This window comes from Monomorium pharaonis, chromosome 4 (genome assembly GCF_013373865.1).
Source record: "Monomorium pharaonis isolate MP-MQ-018 chromosome 4, ASM1337386v2, whole genome shotgun sequence".
In the NCBI taxonomy this organism is placed as follows: domain Eukaryota; kingdom Metazoa; phylum Arthropoda; class Insecta; order Hymenoptera; family Formicidae; genus Monomorium; species Monomorium pharaonis.
The window spans coordinates 26,112,749-26,138,469 of NC_050470.1; the positions used below are offsets into that span (position 1 = coordinate 26,112,749).

Genomic DNA, 25,721 nt, shown 5'->3' on the forward strand with positions numbered 1-25,721 from the left:
TCGAGAGTCGCCCAGGCGTTTTCGGCACGAAGCAGTCCCTTGGAAACCACCCTGAAGCCCGTCGCTTAGCTCCGTTGGCATTTCACCCTTAAAATCTACACTCGTTCTAAGCAAAATCTAGCCTTCATTGACATCACAAGTTAAGCCATCCGGTCACATAGTAAATCCAGCGGAGAAGAAGACGAGATTAAGTGAGTACAAAGTAAAGTTTGTACCAAGAGGTAGATTATTCCTTCTTACTAGTTTGCAATTATAATTTCTGATATTATGTATGTTATAGAATCATCGAGGAATGTTTTACAATTTGAAAATGTATTATTCTATGTGTTTGTTAATAAAAATATAATTACATGTTAAATTTTCAAAGATATAGGAAAGATTAGAAAAAGAGTTTGAACAGTATTCTTACAAGAGAGAGAGAGAGAGAGAGAGAGAGAGAGAGAGAGAGAGAGAGAGAGAGAGAGAGAGAGAGAATAAAAGTGAGTGTGTGTGTTTAAAAAAATGATTAAAATTAGAATAAATTAATTAATTAGCAATAAAATGTAAATATGTACAATAATTTAAATAGTTTTTCTATTAATAAAAAAGATATTTTAATAATAAAAAATTTTAAATAAAGTACAATTAGAAATTTTTGATGATTACATATTTAATCTTTAATATTTATATATAAAGTTAATTACTAATATAAAATTACTTTAAATTACTAAATTATAAGTTGAAGAGAACAGTTTTGCAAAAATTCTAAAAATTTAGTTAGATACAAATCTAAAAATAATTTTACATTATAAAAATAATTAAAGAAAGTTCAAATTTGATTAGCAACGTTATAAAACATTTTGGTATCTTAGCAGTTAGTTTAAATATCTTTTATAATTACTTTAATCTAACAAAAATATTTTTAGATCTGTGTACACACACACACACACACACACATACATACACACACACAGAGGCACGCACGCACGCACGCACGCACACATACAGTGCTGAAAATTAAATTCTTCAGCAAAATGTTCTTTCTATATAATAATGTAATTTGTGTGTACATAAAGATACTATTTTGATAACATTTTCAAATTCTTAAAAACACTTAAGAGAGATATAATTTAATTTTTTTTAATCCTACTTATTTTAAATATTTTAAATTTCTTAACTATATAGTTTTATTTAATTTTTATTATAGTAACAACTTATTTACAATTAATCTCTCAAATTAAAGTGTTAATTTTTTTTCTGTATGTAAAACATGTCTTTTGCTATTGAATTTATATAAAAATTCTCTTAAATTTTAAAAACTAAAGATCCAGAATATTTAAAAAAGAAAAACTACAAAGAAATTAAAACACAAAATAAAATAACTATGTGAAATAATATTAATAATATTTTTAATAAAAGTTTTTTAAAAATTAATACTTATAAGAAAATTGAAAAAGAAATAAAATAATAATGCTAACAATATAATTCTTTAAAAATTATTAAAACTTCTTGTTAATACAAAAGAGAATGCATCTTTTAAACTTTAAAAATTTAATGTACACTATAAACGTATATTTTTGAATTTTAAAATAAAAAACGTTAATATTTATTATAGATACAAAAAAATTAATGGTTACTATATAGTATATAACATAGTATATAAAATGATATATTCTTTCTTTCAATACATTCATTAATCATGTATGTTTCATATACATTCTAATCTCTTCTTTACATTTTCTTCTGCACGTTTAATGTTATCTGAAGGAAATCAGTGGATGTCTTTTAGAGTGTCTTTTCAGCTTATTTCTCATAAATCGAAGACCGCTCTATTGATTCAGAGAGCATAGTGAGCTGCTTGAGAAATTTAAGAAAGTTAATTTTTAAACAAACTTAGAACACAAAGGGATTAATGGTTCGAGTTTTTTCACTTTACAGTTACATATTTTTATTGTAGTTATTGATAAGTTAAATTTTATTCCTTATTTGCTTTTATGAATTCTAGACTTTGTGACTTTATTATATTTTACTTACAAGTTAACTTTTTGTCTTTGATGTTTTGTCTTGCTTGTGATATCTGGATTGAGCATGGTCCTATGCTTTCTTAATATTGCATCTTTAATTACTGACATTTCTTCTTTAAATAACTATTTTTCTTTAAAATTTACTTTTATAGGTAATACGAAAGCACAATACTTAATATATGCACATACATACTTACACACACACATACACACACACACACACACACAAATCAAAGATAATTTCTTTAACTATTTTCTATATATATTTTTGAAACCACTTATTTAACGTTACATTTGTAAATTATTTATAGTTATGCTAATATCATATTATAATAATATTTTATCATTTATTTTATATCTTTTTTGCCATATTTTCTATTAACTTTATGATTTATTTTAGCAACAGTTCTTATATTTTTTAAAACTTTTTTAAATATATTTGATTTAAAAAATTTTTTTTAGATTTTTACTTTAATTATTTTTTAAAATTTCTTGTATCTTTTCATTATTTTATACATACGGCTTCAGAGAGTCTATTAATAAATGTTAATACTATTTTTGCTTTAAAAATATACATGTTTCATTCAGAAAAGAATAAATGTGTATCGGTCAGCTTGGCATCATAATATATTCTTCGAAACGGTCATGAAAGTGTGCTAAAGCTCTGTGTTCTAGGAATTAATTAAAAAAAAGACCACAAACTGCTCTCTGTCCATGTTTCTTCAGTCGCTCAGCCTGTCGCGGTTACATGGTTAACACGGCGATTCTCGCTTAACAATTTCGCAATCACGCTGAAACTCGCCGAAGACTCGACGCCACAGTACGTCGTGACTGAAGCGAAACCTATTGTTGATTGTTGTAGGAACTGTTGAGGCGAGGGACACAAAGCAGAGACATGGACAATGTGCAAATGATCGGCACTAAAATCACAGCGATCAAGGAATACTTATATGTAAGGCATCCACATTGCACATCATTCATTATGTCTGCTCATTTAGTGAGATTGACGTCGACAATATTTTTATCAAATATTCTTATTTAATTTAAATAGCTGAATAAGGTCTAAATAAGTCTCACTTTTGAATTTACTATTTAAAAACACGCTTTCCTAGAATATGTTTAAAAGATGTCACAGAAATTAGGTAAAGAGGGAATTGAATCGGCTGCAACGTCTGTTTAGTAAAATAGAACTTGTGATAAAGTGGATGAATAATTTTTTTCATTTTTATAAATTTACTACAAAGTTTGTTATAACATGTTATTAAATTTCTGTAAAAAATTACAAAAATATATATATTATTTTTTTGGAAAATATATTCTTTTCGAAATAATAATATACTTAAATAAGATTTGGCTATTATTATTTGTTTATGTGTAAGCTCATTTGGAGAATAACGGCTTTCGATGTTGCTGACTTTTGGGAAGTCGAAGTTATACTCAAAAATAGTTATAAACCTAAATATTGAAAGATTAATTAAAGACCAAATTAAAAATAATTATAATGTTTAAAAGTAAAGTAAACCTTATAAGATTTTGTTCTTGAGATTAATAATTACTTTAAAACTGAATTAGAAACTAATGTTTTCAATTTCTTTATTATTTTTAATTTATTTTTTGGATTTTATTAGATTTTTATAAGTATATAATAATTCCCATTGTTTGAGTTAAAGTTTTTTTGCTTACAAATGTCTACATAGCTGATATTTTTGTGATTGGAATAGAAATTTTATTTATACTTGATTTATTTCAATATATATAGAGTTCCGTGAAGCTTGTATAAAAGGTATAGTATATTAAGTAGAGGCCTTATTTGGTTCAGGTATCTTATTGCTTTTGCAACATGCTAATTGTGTCCTTGTTTTATATTTTATCGGTCAAACCAATTAAAGTTACGAAGGAATAATTGTCTTGCGAAGATACCACAGTCAAATCGTAACTGAAACCGAAACATTCCGTAGTACGCGGAAGTAATATACCCAATGTTTATGTGATGTGAATGGGTATATATTCATAACCACACCGGTGGACGAGTATAGTATTGGTAGAAGCATTGTCGACGAGACATATCTCGCTAATTTTTATCGTAAGGGATTCTTAGGCTAACCGTGTTAATTTTTTGGTTTCCAGCAAACGATTGCCGATACTTGTAATATTTAAAATGGTTAGTTTATATAAGCGGATTAAATTTAAGTTAATAAATAAAAATTCTGACTAAAAAGTCTACTTTTAATATTTGCTAAAAATTAATCCAGCTGAATAAACGTCACGTAATTGTAAAGTGTAGAGAAGAAAGAACCTCGTTGTTTTGGATTTCAGAACTTCGCACGAACGCATTCACCTACCAGACTAATGAGTTCCGAAAATACTTATTCGCTCTCTAAAGAGCATTGCAACTTGAAGTATTCGGGTAAGTTATATAATTATATTGTAACCTTTAGTTAATATTTATTAGAATATTGCATGAGTTTGATATAAAAATAAATATCCTGCAAACAATTAATCAATATATGCTGCATGAATGCTGCTTTATTCAATTATATGTTATTATTAATTAAAAATAATTTATATATTATCAAATAAATAATAAAATCTTCATAAAATTAGCGTTTTACATTATATTCTGGTTGTCAAGATTGATATACAAAATTTAAAAAAAGCGCATGCGATATATTCTATCTATATTATGCAAACACAGGCTTGGCTTTTTAAGAGCAAAATCCAAGAGTCACAATATTGTCCTGATTTTGTGAGGTCTGTCGGTCGGAAGGGTGCATAATAATAGAGGATTTAGAATTATTCCGAAGAGGTTGGTAGGTGCCGAGTGGCTGAGGACAGATTACACACCGCAGGGAGGCGGAAGGGTTTGTCATTCTCGTCGAGAAGTGTTAGCAGGCGATAACGATACGCGCGTGCCGCTCGTAGAACTGAACATTTCAACGAATTCTTGCTACAATGATTTTTATTTTAAATCATTAATAAACGTAAATCTCGCATGAAAATGAAAATTTCACTCGAGGTCGTTAACCAAATTACGTTGTAACGCGAAATCTACAGTATTGCTATAAATTGTGGTTGTAATCCAGCTTATAAATCGGCGTGACTAATTGCCGCGTGTAACTACCCTTAGAAGGCGCTTTGATTAAAGTCGAAACGTGAGGGTCTAGACACATCTGGTGCCAAATGCACATGGATATATGGACTCGGAGCTCTGCAATACACTTGAGAAAATTGAGATTTTATATATATAAGAATTAAGAAATTGGAATACGTGTAATATAATTTGCATTTAAAATATCGGATTTAAAACTCTTTATTTAAGTAGAGATGTTTATATGTTATTGTGAAAAATGTTAATTAAGTAAGTAAAACAGACGCCAATTAGATAATATAACGTAATGAAATCTTGAACGACTGCTGTGAGCTTATTTGTATCTTGAAAAGTGCTATAAACCTCGAGAAAAAGGCGGAGGTCTTTGGACATTAGATTGATGAAGCTGGATTAGCTAGATCCGACCGCTGGAAGCTGGGGATTTCTCTTGTCTAACCATAGGCTCAAGGCAATTCACCATAAGTTTTCGTGCGCCCTCTTTCTTTAGCCGGCTTTTATTCAGCATTCTTATGATCATTGAAAAAATACTCTTATCCATCGAAGAGCAAAGCCATTCAAAAGAAATATTATTGGTCAAAGGACTTTCTTTAAAATTTTTATTTCTGGCAAATATTAGCTACAGCTTAGAATTAATCTTTATTATGTTTTAAAATTATTATTTACATTTATTTTATATATATATATATATAAGTTAGTAAAGCATAGGAGCACATAAACTTTGTTCAAAATTCTGAAAATTCTTTTGTACAGTATTATTAGTATATTGTTTAAAATATTAAAATACGTAATGTGTTGACAATATTAAGAAAAATTAAGATAAGGACGTAATTTTGTATCTTTTTAAGAAATCTCGTTCGCACTGCTGTTACCTCGTCTTAAAATGCTAAATAATAATTTAAAAGCAAAGTCTCATAGTAGCTTGGCTGTTTATCCATGGGATCACCTTAATGCAATGGGAAACGAGGGGATGGTTTACTTCATGGGATACTTTATGGTTTTGCCACGATAGAAGGACAGTTCAATTTACCCAGGATTTACCACGAACGCATTGAAATATTCCATTGCAATGACTTTGTTCTGTCTTCATTGAATCTGTATGATTCAGTGATTTACCTAGCATGTGCATGCATGTATAATTAGGGAATGTTATAATATTTGTCTTATCTTGATCTTTGCTCGCAATTAGAAATATAATCATGGAAAAAAAAGATTTATTAAAACAATTTAAAAAATTTTACTAATTCAGCAGATCTGCCAGTTTTCTGTACTTTATAATAAAGTTTTACAGTTGAATGAAATTATAATTAATAGCTGAATAAAATTATAATTAATTATATATTTTATAATAGCACAGTCAATTTATCAACAGAGCACAGTTTTCTGCAAAATTAAAAATAATCAAATATATGTATTAAAATTTATAATAAAGAGTATTAGCTGAAGTGACGCATTTTGCTGTTAAAATGAAGAAAATTTATGTACATTAGCAATTTTTATTGTAGTAAAGAATGGTTTTAACAATTTATTGTTTTCAAACTTTTCTTTGTTAAATTATCAAATTTTTTAGTTATAGGTGTTGAATTCGTGCATCAAGTTTTGCTGAATCGCTAAATCTATAATATTCTTCTCATGATTATTTTCTGATATTTTAAATTGCATGTAAAATTTTATGCAGAAATCATATATTTTTATATTAATATAATTTTTATTATTTACTTACAAATTTAGTTAACCTAATGTATAAATGTAGTTTTTGAAGTTTTATCATACATTTTATTATCAATGTCTAATATCAACTATAAAGCTCAAATTAAAAATTATGTCCATTTATGGAATAATTATATTGTGCATGGTTTTCATAACGCAATGAATTGCATGCTATTGTATTAATACGAGCATAGTGTCAAGATATCAGCAAGAATTCGTTGTAAACAGAGAAGAAGAAAGAAGAAGAATATGCATAAGATGGTGTCATCCCACCAAACAAGTGAGAGTGTGTCAATATAGGTCTATACTTTCAATTGTTTGATGAGGTGAAATCATTCTAATCTCGCGTTGTCTTCGGGGATGCTATCAAAGTTACGATGGTAGGTCGAATGAAGTAACAGATGAAAGAAATCTTGTCAATGTTATCAATTGCTATGGTAGAAGAGATTTCACTTGATCCCAACAATTAGAGAGTTATCTTATATCTTTAGCATTGTACTGAATATGAATTATGATTAACTTTATTTTTTAAGAATAATAAGGTTTTGTTAAGAAAATATTACAATATATAATTTATTTACAAAATGTGAAAAATTATTAATGATGTTATTTAAATCAAGTCTATGCATGAATGTGTAAATACTCATTATAAATTTTTACAGTCATGAATATTGTAATATTGTATTTAACAAATAAACGAAAGCAAAGAATCCGCGCTTGCAATATTTTCTTGTTCATAGATATTCTGCCGCACAATGCAGAAGGTTATCCGGCGACTAGAGAGTTCTTGATGAAGGTGGTGGACATTTTGCTAGACTTCGTCAAATCAACGAACGATAGAAATGCGAAGATTCTCGATTTCCATCATCCTGCCGAAATGATGCGTCTGCTCGATCTAGAAGTTCCTGATACCGGATTGACCCTTCAACAGCTTCTACTGGATTGTTCCACAACTTTGAAGTATCAAGTAAAGACTGGTAAGAATATTTTCTTTTTACTTTCTTAATACATTTACATAAAACGGGTATAATACAAAATTTTAATTAAATAATCTATTCTCCTAATTAATTAATTATGTCTGTAAGCAAGTTGTTAATAAATTTACATAATTTTGTTAATATTGGAAAATATATGCAGTATATAATTTTAAAATTGTTCTGATAAATATAATAATATATAATTTTTGGCAAAATAAAAAACTTAAATTTTTTAAAATAAAAAATTACTAAGATTGTAAAATAACTAAATGTATGTAATTTCATTTATTTAAAGACGTTTTAAAATTTTAAATGTTTAAATTTTAAAACATTTATTAATTTTGTAGAGAAATAAATATCTTTGTAAAATTATTGACTCTCACTATCGCAGAACTTATTTATTTTCTTACTTTTTAGAACTTTAAAATAATTTCATTGTTACTTTACATATTCGCAAAAAAACTAAACATTTTAATTATATTCTGCATAATTAAAAAATTTTTAATGTATTATATTTTTAAAGTAACTTTACATTTTTGAATCTCTATAATAAAAATATTTAGTTGAAATTATTAAAGCTCGCGTCAACATGTGAAATGCATGATGTTACCGAGATAGTAGATAAAAAATATTGCAAAAGTGCAAGTACCCCAACCAAGAGAGAAACATTTTAACGCCATGCTATCGCACGTCTCTATCCCTTAGGGCGATAAGCCACATAATTTCATATTCAATTTAGCATACGCGCTCGCAGGGGCGAAGATAAGGTAGCGACAGACACTGTCAATGAAACCCGACGGCTATCGGCCAACCCTCGAAATAGACACACTGATGTCGTTCATAAATAGGCACAGAGGCGATAACTATACACCCGACAGCTATAGAATACTTACAGATATATCTGTCTATTATTTTTTGTGTCACATCTCGTATTAGCGGAAATAACAAGAAATATTTATAGAAAAAGCTGCTTCATACATTATTTTTATACTTAGGTATAAATTATTATAAAAGGATTACACGAAGTAAGGTCTTTTCTTTCATATTTGATGATTAATTAGATATATAATATATTGAATTTTTAATCAACATATAAATATCAAAGTAATCTTGTTAGAAATGTATATAATTAAATATTTATATTATTTTTATCTATTTAAGCACATAAATTGAGTTAGTTTCAACTTTTCTTGTTAAAAATTTTTTTTTTTAATTTTGCAAAACTTATCATAATTTTTTATAAATTATTCTTCGAGTTCTTTATGTATGCGTTTTATTTTAATGATACGCCAAGAGGAAAATAAATGTGTCCGTTATACATTATCCATTATATACAAGTTTTAACTTGAAATCTTGTATTAATAACGTCGATTTATCGAAGCGGCTAGGTAGCAATATGGAGGCTCGGCGAAATACCAAAAGTCAACCGCAAATCTCCCACGGCGTGCGAAAGTTCGCTATCTCGGTAGGATTCGATTACCAGCTTGAATGGATGGTAATGCACAATGGAGCAGACCTAACTAAACTTAGACCAGGAATCCCGTTTGTCCGCAGTCTAAAAAGGAAGCAAGGGCCGCGTGATCATCCCCCGGGTATCGAAGGGCGCGTGCACGATACGTGCCGACAAAAACTCGTTATTAGATTATATGCCGCAAGATTCGGGAACCCTTCGTTATATCGGGGAGGGAGAAAACTTACGCTCGACTACAGTAAAACATCCTATCCATAAAGAATATCAACTGTGTATCGATAAAGTTGCAAAAGTCGTTCTTCCGAAAGGGCAGATATATCAGAAATATGTTGAAAGGTGTCGATAACGGTAACGAAAGCGGTAATCGTCGGAAAAAGTCTTTTAATAAATATCAATAATAAATAGCAATAGGACAATGCAATTCAAAGTATTCTGACAAACGTATAGAGAATAAAAATGTGACAGCAAGCAATTTTAATAATATTCTGAAGAAGAAAGACATAAAGACGTAGAAATGTAGAATATATGAATTATTTTGAACACAAACGTTTATATATTTAATTGTTTATTAAGGATATTTTTTTATTAATTACAAAGTCGCACAAATGACAAAATGTTACTCAATCGATTCGAGATTAAATGACAAAATTTCTATAAATGTATAATAATCGTAAACAAACATATGCAACTCACATATCTAATACTGAAAACATCACGATGCAAAAACACATAAAAATTCATGCTCCATTTACTACGACCCACAAAACTTATAGAAGCGCGAGAAATCTGACATATCGAGATTCCAATTGTTTGAAAAGAAGCTCAAGCTGTCTCTAAATGTGATTCTTTCTAGGTCACATAACTTTAGATATGTATAAATATTTTTTATAGTATATATATTTTGTGTAATTTATTTCTGTATAATTCTATATTTTTTATTGTGTAACTGAATATTTGGTAATATTTTTTTATAGATTGCAATTGATTATACAGTAAAACATTTATAAATAACTTAAGCAATAAAAGTAACTTTTTACGTAACTGTAATTAAAAAAAAAAATCATAAAAAAATTCGTATACTGAGAAAAAATTTGGCAGTAATGATCAAGCCTAGATTATAATTAGGTTTAGTGAAATAATTTTAAATAAATGTTTAGTTAATGTAACTAAATATATTTAGTAATTGTTTAGTAACTTATTGATAACTGTTATTATATTTTATTATTTTCAATATAATTACTAAATGTTACTTAATTAAATATTTGATTATATTAATTAAAATTATTTCATTAATGTTTTATTATTAATAAAACATTACGACATTTATTATTGCTAGCGCAAGTTTGTACGTGGCACTATCGGGGTGGCGAATTTCAATAGGATTGGTGTAATTAAGAGCCATTTCTACATGATTTTTCTTAGTAGGGTAGAGGGGAAATAGTAAATAGGGAGCGAAATCCAGCTGCAGAGGGTGCACTACGCGATATAGGGATAGCGGTATTTCGCGAAGCTCTGGCGTGGCAGCATCGGGCTGCAGGCGGAGGAATTTAAATTGATATCGATAGTTCGTCATGGAATGCGCAAATCGGTTCGTCACGGAATGCGAAAAACGCCGTATCACGTGGGTGGTATTCGGGCATAGTTTTTGTTGAAAAAGATCGAACATACCGGGCATGTAAAATACGTAACGCATTAGTTTGCATTGGCAGAAATAAAAGGGCATTACACTCGATTGTCCGTAAGTTATCTAATTGGAAAGAATTAATTTTATAAGATTTATCGTACAATAATAAATAAATATTACTAAGATACATTTATCGTAATGTAAAATAACTACAAAATGTTTCTATTTTTCAGTAATAACGCAATATTTACGTAAAAGTAAAAGGAAAATTGTATTTTTTTATAATATGGACAAAGTGATACAAGTACCATATTACGACACAATATTTTGCAAAATGTTTTATGGACGTAATATAACAGCAATGCCAAGCACAATGTTACCTTCGTTATGAGCGGTATGATTGATCGTGCAGCATTAATGTTAAGCCCGAGTTACACACTTCGCTCCATACAAATCCCGAGCCCTATAATATATCACCGCGGCCTGCTTCGAGCAGGTTCTCCTTGCGTTCTCTCTTTTTCCCGACTAAGAGAGGGCAGGAGCAAATTAGTCGGAAAATGATTCCCTGGATAGCATAATCGCCACGAAACAATTGCTAGAAGAACCGCAGTTGAAATAAATCGTTTATTGTAGTACAATTGAAAACCGACATCTTAAATGCACAGTTAATTTTAAAAATTTAGTTAAATGCAAACATATGATTGCAAAATAAAAGATATAATAAAACGCATTCTCTTCAAATCGTTGGTCAATTATTTTTATTTTATTTAAAGTAAGACTACATTAATTTTTGTTTAGCATTACTTTCTATTGTATTTAAATTCTTTAAAAATTAGACAGAAATTACAATTAGGAAACTGGAATGTTAGCTAATAATACGAGAGAGATAAGAGTACTTAATTCAATGTAGTCTTCTATAAGAAAATGCCAGGACTGTTCGTACAATCCTGAATTCGCGACACAAGTCTGCATAACCCAAAGCAGCTTATCTTGCACTAGTTGGTCGCACGTGTTTGTTTTTCCCGGACGATATGCGCGTGCGGCGTTTGAGAGCCTCTGCAAACAATCTAGTCGAGCAGCGACGCGTGTGACGCGCAAAATGCGGGTGCTGCGGATCATCGAACCCTGCTCCACCCTTGGCCACGGCGCGATTCTGCCAGACGGGAAGAGAGAACATCGTCTTCTCGCAGACCCCTCGACCGGACGCGTGCCACGATCCACGGACCGAGATAATTGCGAATAACAGTTCGACAAACGGCTCAAATACCACCATCTGATATCGCGTCCGAGGCGATTTTCGCGTCGAATCATTGATATTTGCTTCGATCGACAACAGTCTGTGTAGTCGTTTAAAAAGATTATTGAAGTAGTTCAAGCTTCTTTCAAGATAAATGAGAAAGTAATCTATCGGGCATATATTTGCAATCAATATAAATTAAGCTTTAGGGCAGAAGGAATATAAACTGTTTGCATTATAGTGATTGTAAGATACATAACACATCATATTTAATGAGTAGAAGAATATCGTTTGTTTTACAATCGTGGTAATGAAATGAAATAAAACCTTTTCCAAGGAAAATCCGCTATTATTTTATGCATAATCGTTTTCCATTAACGGAAAATCTTTAATGGAAGTACGTGGGCCGCGTTCGTAAAGAGAATCCTCCGACGAGAATCGGAGATTATCCTTCTAGACCTTTAACGTCGGTTCGACTTTACCACGCGTCGAATCCGTGACTGTTGCCGCCGGTGAAGGGGAATGTCCGTAGCTCGTGATGCCCATGTGTCAATCATTGCGTAAAACCTGAAGATTAAAGTACGTGTGTGTACCGCCGAATAGATACGTGGTCTACTCAATACAATTTGCCGTAAACTCGAAATCATATTTTTGGTCAAAATTTCTGTCTGCTATTTATTTATAAGTTTGTTTTATTTTTACGCAATGCCTTTGATATATCAGCGTGTTGTGCGGTAAAGCATAAGATTATCGGGCCACACAAGGGCCAAAGTCTTTTCGATACCGGATATTCAACGAAGTGAATCCATCATATTTCAAGGATCAAGGGATTTATACTATCCCAAGAAAGGTGATAGGTGCTCGTAGGGTTCCTCATATCTGTGTTCCATTGATTGTTTCCGGATGAAACACGGGAGAGAAAATAGGTTTTTTTTTCTCAAATTTCGATCAGTCGTTTCTTTCCCCTTTGTAATTTATTATGCCTATTTGCATCTTTTTCTTTTTATAAATGTTTTAATACTGATTTAAACTGTAAATGAGTTTAACGCGGAGCGCAAATAGCGGATTAGGAGGCTGAAATGTCTAGACATTTATGTCAGAAGGAGAGCGAAAATAAAGTACTTGCTCCCCTAGTTGCATCAGGAGGCTGGGCTCCCATCGAATAGAAGCATTAGGCTTGATCCTCGCGCGATGTTCAGCCGGGCGGATGACAACGTACTCGGGAGGAGCTTAAATCTCTCTCTGTCTTTCTCTCTTTTGCCGCCTTTCCTCTCGCGTGCTTTTAACTTACGCGACATTACAAGATCGCGTGTAATAATACTCGCACACGTGCCACGTCAACATTATTAATTACCTTGCTATTAAGAACCACTTGTCAACAATCACTGCAGCCACGTTCGGTAGAGTGATTTATCGACAAGGTAGTAATTAATTTTTCATTCACCTCCGAATAATTTTTGACAAGCATACGCACTTTAGCGAAATTTTTTGTCAAATCAGAATTGCGATCAGATTGCAAAATCAGACGGCGATATTTCTTTGAGGGAATTGTTTCCTCTTGATTTTAGGACATCCACGTTTCTTCAACCAGCTATCATGCGGTCTCGATTTAATGTCAATGGCTGGCGAGTGGCTAACTGCGACAGCAAACACGAATATGTTTACCTACGAGATCGCGCCCGTATTCATTCTAATGGAGCATGTTGTGCTGCAAAAGATGCGCGAGCTTATAGGCTGGAACTGCGGTGACTCCATTCTCGCACCAGGAGGATCTATTAGCAATCTTTACGCCTTTCTCGCGGCCAGGCACAAGATGTTCCCGTACTATAAAGAAAAAGGACTCTCTGCTATCGGAGGACAGCTGGTTATGTTTACGTCCGATCAGGTTCGCGTTTGAATTTAAACGTTTAATGAAACTATATTTCTTATATTTACAAAAATTTTCTTTAAATAAAATACAGCTTTTGAAAACTGTTAGCAGGAAATAAAAACTGACAGAAAAATTGAATGATCATAATGGAATCGTGTAAAAAATATTAAAAAGTATTAGTAAATTTATAAAAAAACCTTTATGAAATTAGCATAATATTTCTTGAAATTACATAAGTTTTAAAGAATTAGTGTCAAAGTTTTATTCATAACAGGAAACTGATTAGGTTGTTCATCATTAGTGTGGATTTTTAATGCCTACAGTGCCATTATTCTGTGAAATCATGCGCGTCCGTTTGCGGCCTCGGTACGGATAATTGCGTGATGGTGCCTAGCGACGAGCGTGGTCGCATTATTCCAACGAAACTGGAGGAATTGATCCTGGAGCGCAAGGCCAAAGGTCACATACCGTTCTTCGTAAATGCCACTGCGGGAACAACGGTTATTGGTGCATTTGATCCGATTCCGGAAATTGCTGATATCTGTCAAAAGTACAAATTATGGTTGCATGTCGACGTAAGTAACGCTTAAGAATTTGTATACATGCCTATATTTATCTTGTATTTGTGTTTAAGTGTAAGCCAAACAAATAACTTTAATTATTTTCGTTTAAACATTTTATTAACTTTATGTAAATAAAATATAACATTAGTTTTCAATTAAATAAGTCTTTCTATTATTAGTTATTGATCATAAATACAAGAAAACATATATTAATTATTGATTTCTCACTTTACACATACAACTTATTTAATAATAATTATATAAAACAATAAATACAATAATTAATAAAAGAGAGATAAGATTAATTTAATCGAATAGCTTCAAAAGCCGACTTGAACAATATGGTCCGCTTTAAACTGCGCTTATAAAATCAAACCCATCCAAATACGGTTTAAGCTAGTAAATGCCAAACGCGTAAGAGCCTTAGCGTAAATAATAAATGTGGGAAGTGACACAAGTGCCATCCGTGCTACATTCGTGCAGATGAACTACAAGGAAAGTTTTAAAAATCCGGATTTATAAATCGGATTAAGAAGTGACTAAAAAGATTTCGCATTTTCGATCGCATGCTTCTTATCATAACTTTTCTTAATTTTTTTTTAATTTTTCACATTCCATCGTCTCTCTCGAATGATTATTATATATATTCACTTCTATTATAGGCGGCTTGGGGTGGTGGACTGCTTCTGTCGAGAAAGTACAGGCATCCGAGACTGACCGGTATCGAACGGTGAGTATTAAATTAAATGCTGAATTGAATTAAAATTTATTTTAATTTATACTTGAAAAAGCAAAACCCCGTAATAAAAAAAAGAAATTTTATAATTATTTTTAAATTAAATTATTTTATAATTTGCAACATTTTTATATCCACTCTTATTATTTCTCTGTGTACTTTTTATAATATTAGACGTTTATTGTCTTACTTACTTTTACAATTCTATTTTACTTTTATAACTAAATGTAAATATCCCGTATATACGTTCAATAAAGGGGGATTTGAGCTACGTATTTTATAGTTTATTGAGGCTTAGTTGGGCTTAGTTATAATGGACTTCTTTGAAAAACGCCTCCTATCCGGTGTATGTCGCAAATGTGGGATAAAATCGATACGTTCCTTTTCGAGGTGATTGTGATTCAAACGTCAGACGCTGCAAATAATTTTACATGAGAATGCTCAAAGGCAGTCAATCCGTAATGTATTTCTCGCATAAACCGCGATTAGGATGCTACGAAGGGGATGGTGTCAGATTGCGCAAAAATTTCTTGCATTAAAAACAATTTTATCTTACAAAAAATTTGAATAAATATTAAAAAAGCAAAGAAAAATATTATATTTAATAAAAATATTTTTTACAGAGAAAGAGAAATTTAATTTTAAACTTGGTATTATAATGTTAAAAATTGTAAGACAATATGACTTTTAATTGAATTTTTATTAAATAAAATTAAGTGCAATCTACATCTATTGTAAAAATATCCGCGATAAAATGTTCAACTTCTGATTCACCTTGTATATCTGTGGACACGAATTCAATGGAACCCTTCAAACTGTGATAGGGGTCAGGGGTATGGACGAGACATGCATAGGGTTGGCGAGATTAATCCACGATTTGCATCCAGGCGCATCTGCTCCCTCGAGTCAGACAATCCCTGACCTGAAAATCGGTGCGAGAAGTCTCTCGGGAATGATTTATGTACAGAAAGAGATGGCAATCCGTCTATCAGGCTACACCACACAGTATCTTTTAAGAATATTGAGAGACCTAACGTGTCTTATCTATTTTAAAGTATAATAATATCATTATTAATATGATAATGATGATATTTTCTAAAGTAACGAGTTTATATGAACAAAACATCTTTTATACTTATTTTAAAAAATTGATTAACTTTTTATTGCAAATGTATTTGGAAATTGTTATAGTTATGAGTTACTTTTTTTTCGCTATATCGATGACAGATGCACGTTTGTAATTTTTCTGCATGGACTGTACTGCGACGGGGACTTCCTTCCTGGAAGTCTTGATTAAAATGGCAAACGAAAAGCGCGCATAGAAAGATCCGACGCATGAGCAACAGCTGGATCAGTTCCCTGGAGCACATTTACAGAACAGAATTCTCCTCTTATATCGACGCGCCGCGCGGCGCCATGCCATCACGGTGCCTTCCTCCGCAAGCCTGAAATAAAAGCCCGTGCCTTGACAATGCCGGATTAAACTCGTACAAAGAGAACTGCCTCCCTCATTCCCTGGCCGGTCCTCTTTCCTCCATATCTGGCCCCCCTCGCACCCGCGCCACAGATTGTGTTCCGGAATCGAGAAAGGACGCCGTGATTTCACCTTCACGATAAAGTTGAAATGATCGCGCTCAAAAGGGTAGATCGGCGAAGGCGGCGGGTGTACGTGAAGTTCAAAGTTCAAAGTTTACATTTCGAGCCATTTGTTAAGAATAGAAGTCGGACCAACTCTCTCCAAGTTCTTAATTACAAGTTCCTAGTTTCTCATTAATCTCTCGGAAGAAGTCTAATTATTATTTAATCCTCATCATTACAGAAATATCTTGTAACTTTCGACTTTATAAAGAAAATGTCTGACTTGGTTTCATTAGATTTATCTCGCATTACAAAAATACACTTACCGTGCCGACAGAGATTAACTTCTGTTAACGTCTTCTTTTAATAATTACTGAATTGAAAGCGTAATTCTCTCGCTATCGAACATAGAATTTCCGCACATAGTGTGTGCACATTACGCTAAGGGTGCGGGTAATTAACATCCCCTGTAATATATATTGAGCGGCTTTTGGGGTTGGCACCTTGGACGAATTTAAAAGCGAATGGAAGGGCGCTATGCGCGCCAGCTTCAGCTGTGAATCGCATTAATCACTCAACCTTTATACACGCTTCTTAAATACGTCTCTGTGCAAAGAAAAAATTTTGTAGCTGATAATTCTTTTCTACTAAACATTTTATAAGAAGTAGTAATAAATTTTTAAGTAAAAATACAGCGTAAATTTCTATTTCTATTAAATTAAATTTATTTATTATTAATAAATATTACAAATAATAATAAATTACAAAATAATTTAATTAAATACGTGTAATTATTTTCTTATCTAAATTAATGTTTTATTTTTAAAAGTCTTTAAAATTTAATACATTAATGTTCATTTAGATTTAAAATTAGAAACGTCTTATAATATTTATTTTGCTTGTCAAATTTATATTAATATATAAAAAAATATGCAATTATAAATTTGGTTGAAATTATAACGAAGGATAAATAAAAAACACAAACGTTAATACAAATAAGTAATGATAATATAAGAAAGAATGTGTTATATGGGAGATTGAATTCTATTTGTTTCAAACAAATCAAAGTACTATTTAAATCAAATAAATGTGTGTCGATCTGTAACATAAAGAAAGATGCACATGAGTGAATAATGGACAACGTCTGCTAACGACACGAATCGCGCTTCAAGGGTGCTTCAAGAGTACCCCCGTATCATCCACAGGATGTTCAGCCAACACGCGGAACCGGCGTCGCGATAAACATGTCACTTGCCAAGTATCAAATATCTATCATAGAAAACGCAAGTTACGTATTTAAAGCTAAGTTTTATTTTTAAAAATTGCATGTATTATTTTCAATTTTTCACAATCCCATAATTTTATCTATTGTACGAGCATTTGTAACAATACTAGTTGGTTTTATTATTTACTATATTTTATCGGATTTATTTATTTTTTGTTCAAATAAAGTGCATTATTAAATGCAACGCTAAAGTGCCTAAAACAAACCACAAATTTGGGTCAAGGAATGTGAATGTGGATCTCACATGTCACAATGCTTTTTCAAGGATTAAGAAGGGTTAGAGGTTTTTACCGTCGGAGTGGGTCTCCGAGGACCAGGGAGTTAAATCCGATCCCGTGGCTATATTAATAGCTCTTCTCTCGAATTGATAGACCCCCTTCCGTGGGCACGGCGGGAAGATAACTCATATTTTATCCCCTATTGGTTCCCGTGGGAGTGGATAAGAGTTTGACGACCAGCTGAGGTCGACTGGCTTTTTCAGTCAGCTCGGCGAAGGTTTGCTTCGACAGGTTGCTGATAAGGCAAAAGAAGAATAATTTTCTACATTATTTGTAAAATGTACGGCTTATTTGATATACGTTATTATCGCAGAGACCTTTTTTATATATTAATAAGTAAAATTAAAATAAGCTCTTCTTAATATACATCAAAATTGCTACATTTATCAAAAAATTGATGGTACTTTTAATATTCAAGAGAATAACAAAAATTAATTTTTTTTTTTAATAAAGAGCTTTTTTAAATCAATAGCTTTTCAGAAAATATTTTAAAACGTCACATACTAGAGAAATACATTTTTTAAAATAAAATTTTAATAATAATTTTTCAGAGCTGATTCAGTAACATGGAATCCGCATAAACTTATGGGAGCCTTGCTACAGTGTTCTACTATTCACTTTAAGGAAGACGTAAGTTATAAAATTAGACATTATTGATTATTAATTAGATAATACTTTCATTAATATAACAAAAATCTTTAAATTACAAAAATATTAAATTTAATTATTATTAGGGATATAATTTAACAGAAAAGGTTATATACTTAAAAATATTATTAATAATATCTTTTTATTGAAGACTTATATTTTGATTTCTGTCGTTTTAATTTGTCCTCATTTAGTGTTTCATTCTTACAATGGAGACATTAAAAAATGCACATTGAAATAAAATAATAGAAAAATATTAACGGTGCATCCGCGATATGTTCAAGACGTTGCACTTTTGGAGATCCCTCTTGTTTCCGAACACACTGAAATTCTTGCGTCGCGCAAGGGTAACGAGACAACACTAGTCGCATTCCGAGGGGTAGACCTACGTGCCGGGGTGCTCGGCACTACAGGAATTTAATTAAACTAAGAGATAACATATGTTGCCGTCCGTCTACGGCGCGCCAACGGGGAGGGTCTATCCCCCCACGCGACTCAGTTATTGCTAACTCTGAACTTCCCCTTCGGATATTAAAATTCCGTGCACCGGCTGCCGCGAGATATCCGGGGGAGAACGTGCCGTGCTTTTGTCGGACCGCGTTGACGTTGAAGCGCAGTGTCCAAGGGACGCTTTGTTAACATTGGCAATCACGCCGTTTTATTTAACGATACAAATCTATATACAAGTTAGGCATATAAAAATATTAATTTTTTATATCTGCCACAATTAATATTTATTTTTCACTACTTGTCAAACATTAATGATGACAAACAGTGATAGTAACAAAAATGCATAAACATAGGAACTAAAAAACTTTTTCCCCGTGGAAAATTGAGTATTCGTTAGTTTTATGTAAACGTTACGTTAAAATTTTCCACATGAATATTTACAAATGGTAAACTTCAGAGAAGCGACTGAAAAAACAATCACGTGTAAAACAATGGGGAGCCAATAATGGAGTGCAACATTGTGGTGCGGAATATCCGCCATTTTGTAAATTCAATATCCTGAGTATTCCTCCTCACGCGCATGTGTTGAAGCGTCGTATCGACCCAGACGGACTCGCCCTCTTCCTCCTCCGGCAACCTGTCAATCGTAAACCAGGCGAAACAATTCCGGAAACGCTATGTTATCGGAAAAATGTTGTAGGCGCTCGTCCCTCGTCCGCTTTTAAAAGCGAGAGTCGTTTTCATTTTACAGGGGCTACTGATCAGCTGTAACCAAATGTCCGCGGAATACCTGTTTATGCAGGACAAGCTATACGACGTGAGGTTCGACACTGGCGATAAGGTCATTCAATGTGGGCGTCACAATGACATTTTCAAGCTTTGGCTGCAATGGCGCGCCAAGGTACAAAATCTATTACGTTTCTATAGAAAGTCGATTTCACGCTTTCACATCGACTCGGCATTCTCCTCAATAACACGTAGACTTTGTATTTCCATGAAACTAGAGAGAATAAATGTATTCTTTTATTACTTAGGGAACAGAGGGTTTCGAGAAGCATATGGATCGATTGATGGAATTAACGGAGTATATGGTTAGGAGAATTAAACAAATGCCCGACAAGTATTATCTGATCCTCGAGCCTGAGTTGGTGAACGTCAGCTTTTGGTATCTGCCCACGCGTGTGCGGAACATGCCGCACACCGCGGAGAGAATAAAAATCTTAGGCGAGGTGCGATGAGTTTGAAGATATATGAAGTGCAAATGTGATATATGATAAAGATTTAAAATTTGTTATTATTAGAAATTTCAGAAATCTCTGTCGGAGAAGTTTTAAAATAAGAGAAGTAATTGCTTATGCTTCTAGATATGTCCGATTTTAAAAGGTCGCATGATGCAAGCTGGCACGCTGATGGTTGGTTACCAGCCGGACGACCGACGGCCCAACTTCTTCAGGAATATAATTTCCAGTGCCGCCGTAACGGAGGCCGACATCGATTTTCTCCTGGCGGAGATGGATCGACTGGGCCATGACTTGTAAGAAATCTGTCCACACATAGGCATTAATTAAACCAAGGCGTAAACCAGGCGAAACAATTCCGGAAACGCACGATGTGCAGTGATTAGCCGACTGGTACACACATCATTGACAAAACCGCATCCATGAGTACATTTTGCGCGACACGTTCTAAGAATGTTAAAAAATTAAAGCTCAGGATACAAAATTTAGCTACCAATACGAACGTAAGACATACGATGAAATACGCGGTTTTAATGTCACGACAGAAGAAAACACAAATATTGAGTATATTCGGTTTTATTTTTCTGCCAAATCACATTTTAATAACGTAAATTATTTTAATTGACAAAGATTTTATTTATTTATTAATATTACAATATAATTTTGTAAACTTAATTTTACACATAGTGTAAAACTATCAATTTCTAATTAATTTAGTAATTAAATTTTGGTAAAATTAAACAAAGAAAACATTTTTCGTGAGATTTAGACTATTATGCATTTGCCAGTAAACGTTTACATTCATCGTTCTATAAAATGTTTTATAAAATCTGGCTGAATCGATGTACTACAGCTTATAATTTAATTTAATGGGATAAATTTTATCATTGAACAAAAAAGGCGATGATGTTAGTGAAGGGTCAATGTGTAGTTAAATGCTTCATTATCCTGAGACCAGTTTGCAACAGCTATCTGCACGTCGAAAAAAATATACGTAGTATATAAGTTTTCTAGATTTAAATGAAATACGCGGCATATCCAAAAAACGAAGTTATGAATCAAGTTACAAAGTTAAAGGTGCTTCCGGCCGTAAGCTACGCAGATTTGTTATTTTTTGCTCTGCTCGATAATATTTACGCAAGTGATAACATTGTCATTCACTCATTAATCGAAGCAATAATAGTATACACATCCGTTTTCCAAATAAAACACCCAAATAATTTTTTTATCGTGAAACGCGAATTAGAATGTTGTTCAAAATTTGTATTGAAAACTTATTTTTATTGTATATATTACTTTTGTGGATGAGATATATTAATCAAATTGGTTCTGAAAGGTTTAGCTTATAAAGTTATGGTTCTTTAAATTTATAAGATGTTTTCTTCTTGAGAATATTTTATATTTATAAATACGTTGCATTAAATATATTTAATTTGTTGACGATTTTTGTACAGTTTATTTGAAGATTCTATATACCATTTACTACATCTTACACCGTTATTAGCCTTTCTCCTTAATCATTTATTAAACATCTCTCAGATCTTTAATAGTTTTAGGGACGGTTGTTCTAACTTCTTGGTAAACTTATCTATCAAGTAAATGCCGGCCTTGAATCACTTAATTATAGTAGATAAAATTGTTTGACGAGTTTGTTAAAAATTATACAAAATTATTTAAATTGTACGAAAATAAATTACTACGCGATCATACGCGATAAATACAAAAATATTTATCATAATTCAATCAAAATCTGCAGTTTGTCCATAGTACACTGGAACGAAAGTGGTTCTGTTTTCGAACAGTGTAAAAATTTATTTAGAATATAAATTGTAAGCGCTGTGGCTAATCTGTCGGAGCTTAAGTCTGCTCTGCCCCAATGTACGATTTGCAACGAATCGTCAGCCAATAGCTACGGAATCGAAAATTTCTATCGCCGTGGCGTTAGGGATAGATAACACATTAATGCAATATTACTTTCCATAGAAAATAGATTTAACATCAAGCGTTATTTTGTTGGGATATTGATGGAGTTTATAATTTATTGATTGCGAAGATAACGTAATGAGAAGGATACTTCATCTATTATATACAAAATATATGTATATCATAATTTATTGTTAAACGAGTTCTAATCGAAAGGAGAGTACTAATATATATTTAATATAGATATATATATATATATATAAAGTATAAATATATAAATATATCAAAGCATATATTATATATATTTAGTGTTGAAATTTTAAGAATACAAAACACAAACCCATGAAAGTACATGCTTTTTCAAGTATTCGTGCGAACGGTTGCCACTTACAATTAGTTCGTCGATTCTTCTTAAAAATATTTATTAATTGTTTCATTCAAATACTATAAACACTTTATTGAAAGTAATGATTGCACGTTACAACAATTTGTACGATGCAACAATCATTTTCAATGGTCTGCAGATTTCATATTGATTCTCGAGAAACTATAATCTTGTAATTTCTTGAAATTCTTTATGTATTAATAACTGATTTTCTCTTATACGTTTGTGATTATTTTACATTATACAAATAATTGTGTAATATTACAAACATAGTGAATTTATTATTACGAATGACGACAAGCGTTTCGGTTTGTTCAACACTTGCGATAGAACAATTCTAATAGATTTCAATTTACTCGCCAATACGGAGTAACAAAAAAGGTATTTAAGTAAGTAATGAAATATCTAGATGTAATTATACACAAGAATTATAAGTGTATTTATGTACACATGCATCTTCAAATTATGTCGCGTTCTTTTTTCTGCCGACGACTGCCGTGCCGTCGTAACAATTAGCTTAAGTTTAGACGAACACATTTAGATGGGGAACCGCAATTAGTGCCGGGATTAAATTAATACAGGATTAATCGAATTAGTAAGCAATCGATATATCCTGTTACCTGTAATTTAATGCCAAAGATGTTATCCTACATGTTTAAACAAAAGCGCTTGGCTGACGGATTATAGCGGGTGATGTCAATTCAATTTGAAATGTTTGTAATGTGTAAAATATGAAGCGCGTTATATATACATATATATGCTGAACTCTGCCTCAATAAGATAAATAAAGGCAAATTCACTAAAAGGAAAGTAATTCATTTTAAAGTATGTTTACATTCTTGGGTAAGAGAAAATAAAAAAATCTATTTTTTACTTTAAAATATATTTTCTTCCATTTATATTTTAAACATAAAAAACCCCTAATAAATATTCTTATTTTTATTAATTTGAAATATATACATATAAACGTTAATTTGAAAGATATAAATGCTCTAAACTTTTTTTCAAGATTTTTTTCGAGATTAAACTTATTACTTATTGCATAAAAAAATATAAAAATTTTCATAAAGCAATTATTAAACAGTTTATTTGTTGACCAGAGTTCAAGCAATTTATTTGCAATCACTATGCGCCAAAGAAGGGACAAAATGTATTTTTCGAAAAGAAAATGAATTAAACAATTCATCTGACCAGCAAACCGATACCTGTAAAGAAAAACTCTATCAAATCATTGTTAATTATTATTCATAATTCTATCGGCGTTGCGAGTTTTTTTAGACATAGTCGTTGGCACTGCCGACATAGTAATCAATGCTACTCATAAACGAATCTCTCTCGTGATTATACACGTCTTATTAATTCCCGTGTAAATGATCGTTTTTTAAGCAAAGAGTAATATATTTATACGAAAAGTATACTCGTCTCTGTAGACTCCCAACTTAATTTGCTTGAACAATTAGCACATACACTGACATGTTTTTGATACCGCATTTTTCTTTGAAATGTGTAAAAAGCATTTGTACACATATTTGCGGTCTATATAATGAATATTAGCATTAATGTAGTGTGAAGTAGTAAAGTAACAATTTATTAGATAAATTATAGTACTTGTACAATTGAGAATTGCGAATGTTATATTATTTTTTGTAAGTAATCAGTGAATCGTATTATTATAAAAGTTGTATATAAAATGCCATTTTAATGCGCGTAAATATTTTACATATTGTTGGCGCGATATAAAATTTTAAACATAACTTCTTTTAAAATGTAAGCATTACATTTAATTCTTAGGTAGAATATTATGCACGTATATAAAACATATTTAAATGTCGTATATTTTTAAAATGTACTGCACAATTTATATTCTTCTATAGTGCACTCTTACCATATGTCACCTTTTGTATTTGTATGTGCACTTTGCTTTTATAATATGTTACATTAAATTTTAATCATTTTATTAACATTTTTCTTAAAAGTCTTCTTCGATAGTCTACATCGACGAGAAATACGTATATATGTAATTGAATAAATCTTTCACTTTGATTGTATTAACGAGATACACCATCTCATTATGATAAAAATTATTAATGTAACTAAGTTCCTTTACCGGCGATTTATCGCGCCGACTTTAGAAGTTATCAATCCCATTAATGATTAGTCTAATTATTGGTCTAAGTTGGTGATAAAGCAAAACAACAACAAAGTCCCACGTCTTCCAAACGATGAGAGTATTGATTAGTGTATAGCGATAAAACCTTGAAATACTTTCGAGGAGAAAGCTGTCCTTGTATACTGTAATGACAAATACATTTATATATACATATATACATAGAAAAAAATATATATATGTACATGCGTGTGCGTAAGATATCGTTGATATGTGAACGAGAAGCGAAAGTCAAGAGTATGTGCGGCGATATGGAAATGTTTATTGGCACACAATTATGTTGTTCGAATATCACCTACACCTAATTGCCCTTATTATCCACTGTATATCAATGTCTAATAAACTGCTGTTATCCCAAATTAATACTCGGTTCAATCTTTTTTTTTTAATTTTACAAAATCTAATACATCAAATATAAAATAATATATATCAACAACACATATATTCTATATAAATTTTGGATAAAAATTTT

The 25,721-nt window shown here is 31.4% G+C and overlaps 1 protein-coding gene across 4 annotated transcripts; it reads left to right on the forward strand.

Annotated features, from left to right (window-relative positions):
- LOC105838651 (glutamate decarboxylase) lies at positions 1–25,612 on the forward strand. Of its 4 annotated transcripts, none has more exons than XM_012684355.3 (11): positions 1–191; positions 2,866–2,955; positions 4,320–4,410; positions 7,560–7,796; positions 13,697–14,013; positions 14,322–14,573; positions 15,224–15,291; positions 18,990–19,068; positions 20,288–20,437; positions 20,571–20,765; positions 20,901–25,612. In XM_012684355.3, the coding sequence occupies exons 2-11, from the start codon at positions 2,899–2,901 to the stop codon at positions 21,072–21,074; spliced, it is 1,620 nt and encodes a 539-aa protein (XP_012539809.1). In that variant the 5' UTR covers positions 1–191; positions 2,866–2,898; the 3' UTR covers positions 21,075–25,612. The 4 variants fall into 4 exon arrangements, with proteins under 4 accessions (XP_012539809.1, XP_012539811.1, XP_012539810.1 ...); XM_012684356.2 differs by lacking the exon at positions 1–191 and adding an exon at positions 4,131–4,164; XM_012684357.3 differs by lacking the exon at positions 2,866–2,955 and having other exon boundaries at positions 2–191.
- Positions 25,613–25,721: the final 109 nt, after the last annotated feature.

What these genes read in the sequence shown, in the direction of transcription:
- LOC105838651 (XM_012684355.3), top strand. Translation starts at nt 2,899, where the DNA reads ATGGACAATGTGCAAATGATCGGCACTAAAATCACAGCGATCAAGGAA. An exon ending in GAAGTATCAAGTAAAGACTG is followed by an intron (nt 7,797 to 13,696) that starts GTAAGAATATTT and finishes TCTTGATTTTAG; the next exon opens with GACATCCACGTTTCTTCAAC. An exon ending in TTATGTTTACGTCCGATCAG is followed by an intron (nt 14,014 to 14,321) that starts GTTCGCGTTTGA and finishes TAATGCCTACAG; the next exon opens with TGCCATTATTCTGTGAAATC.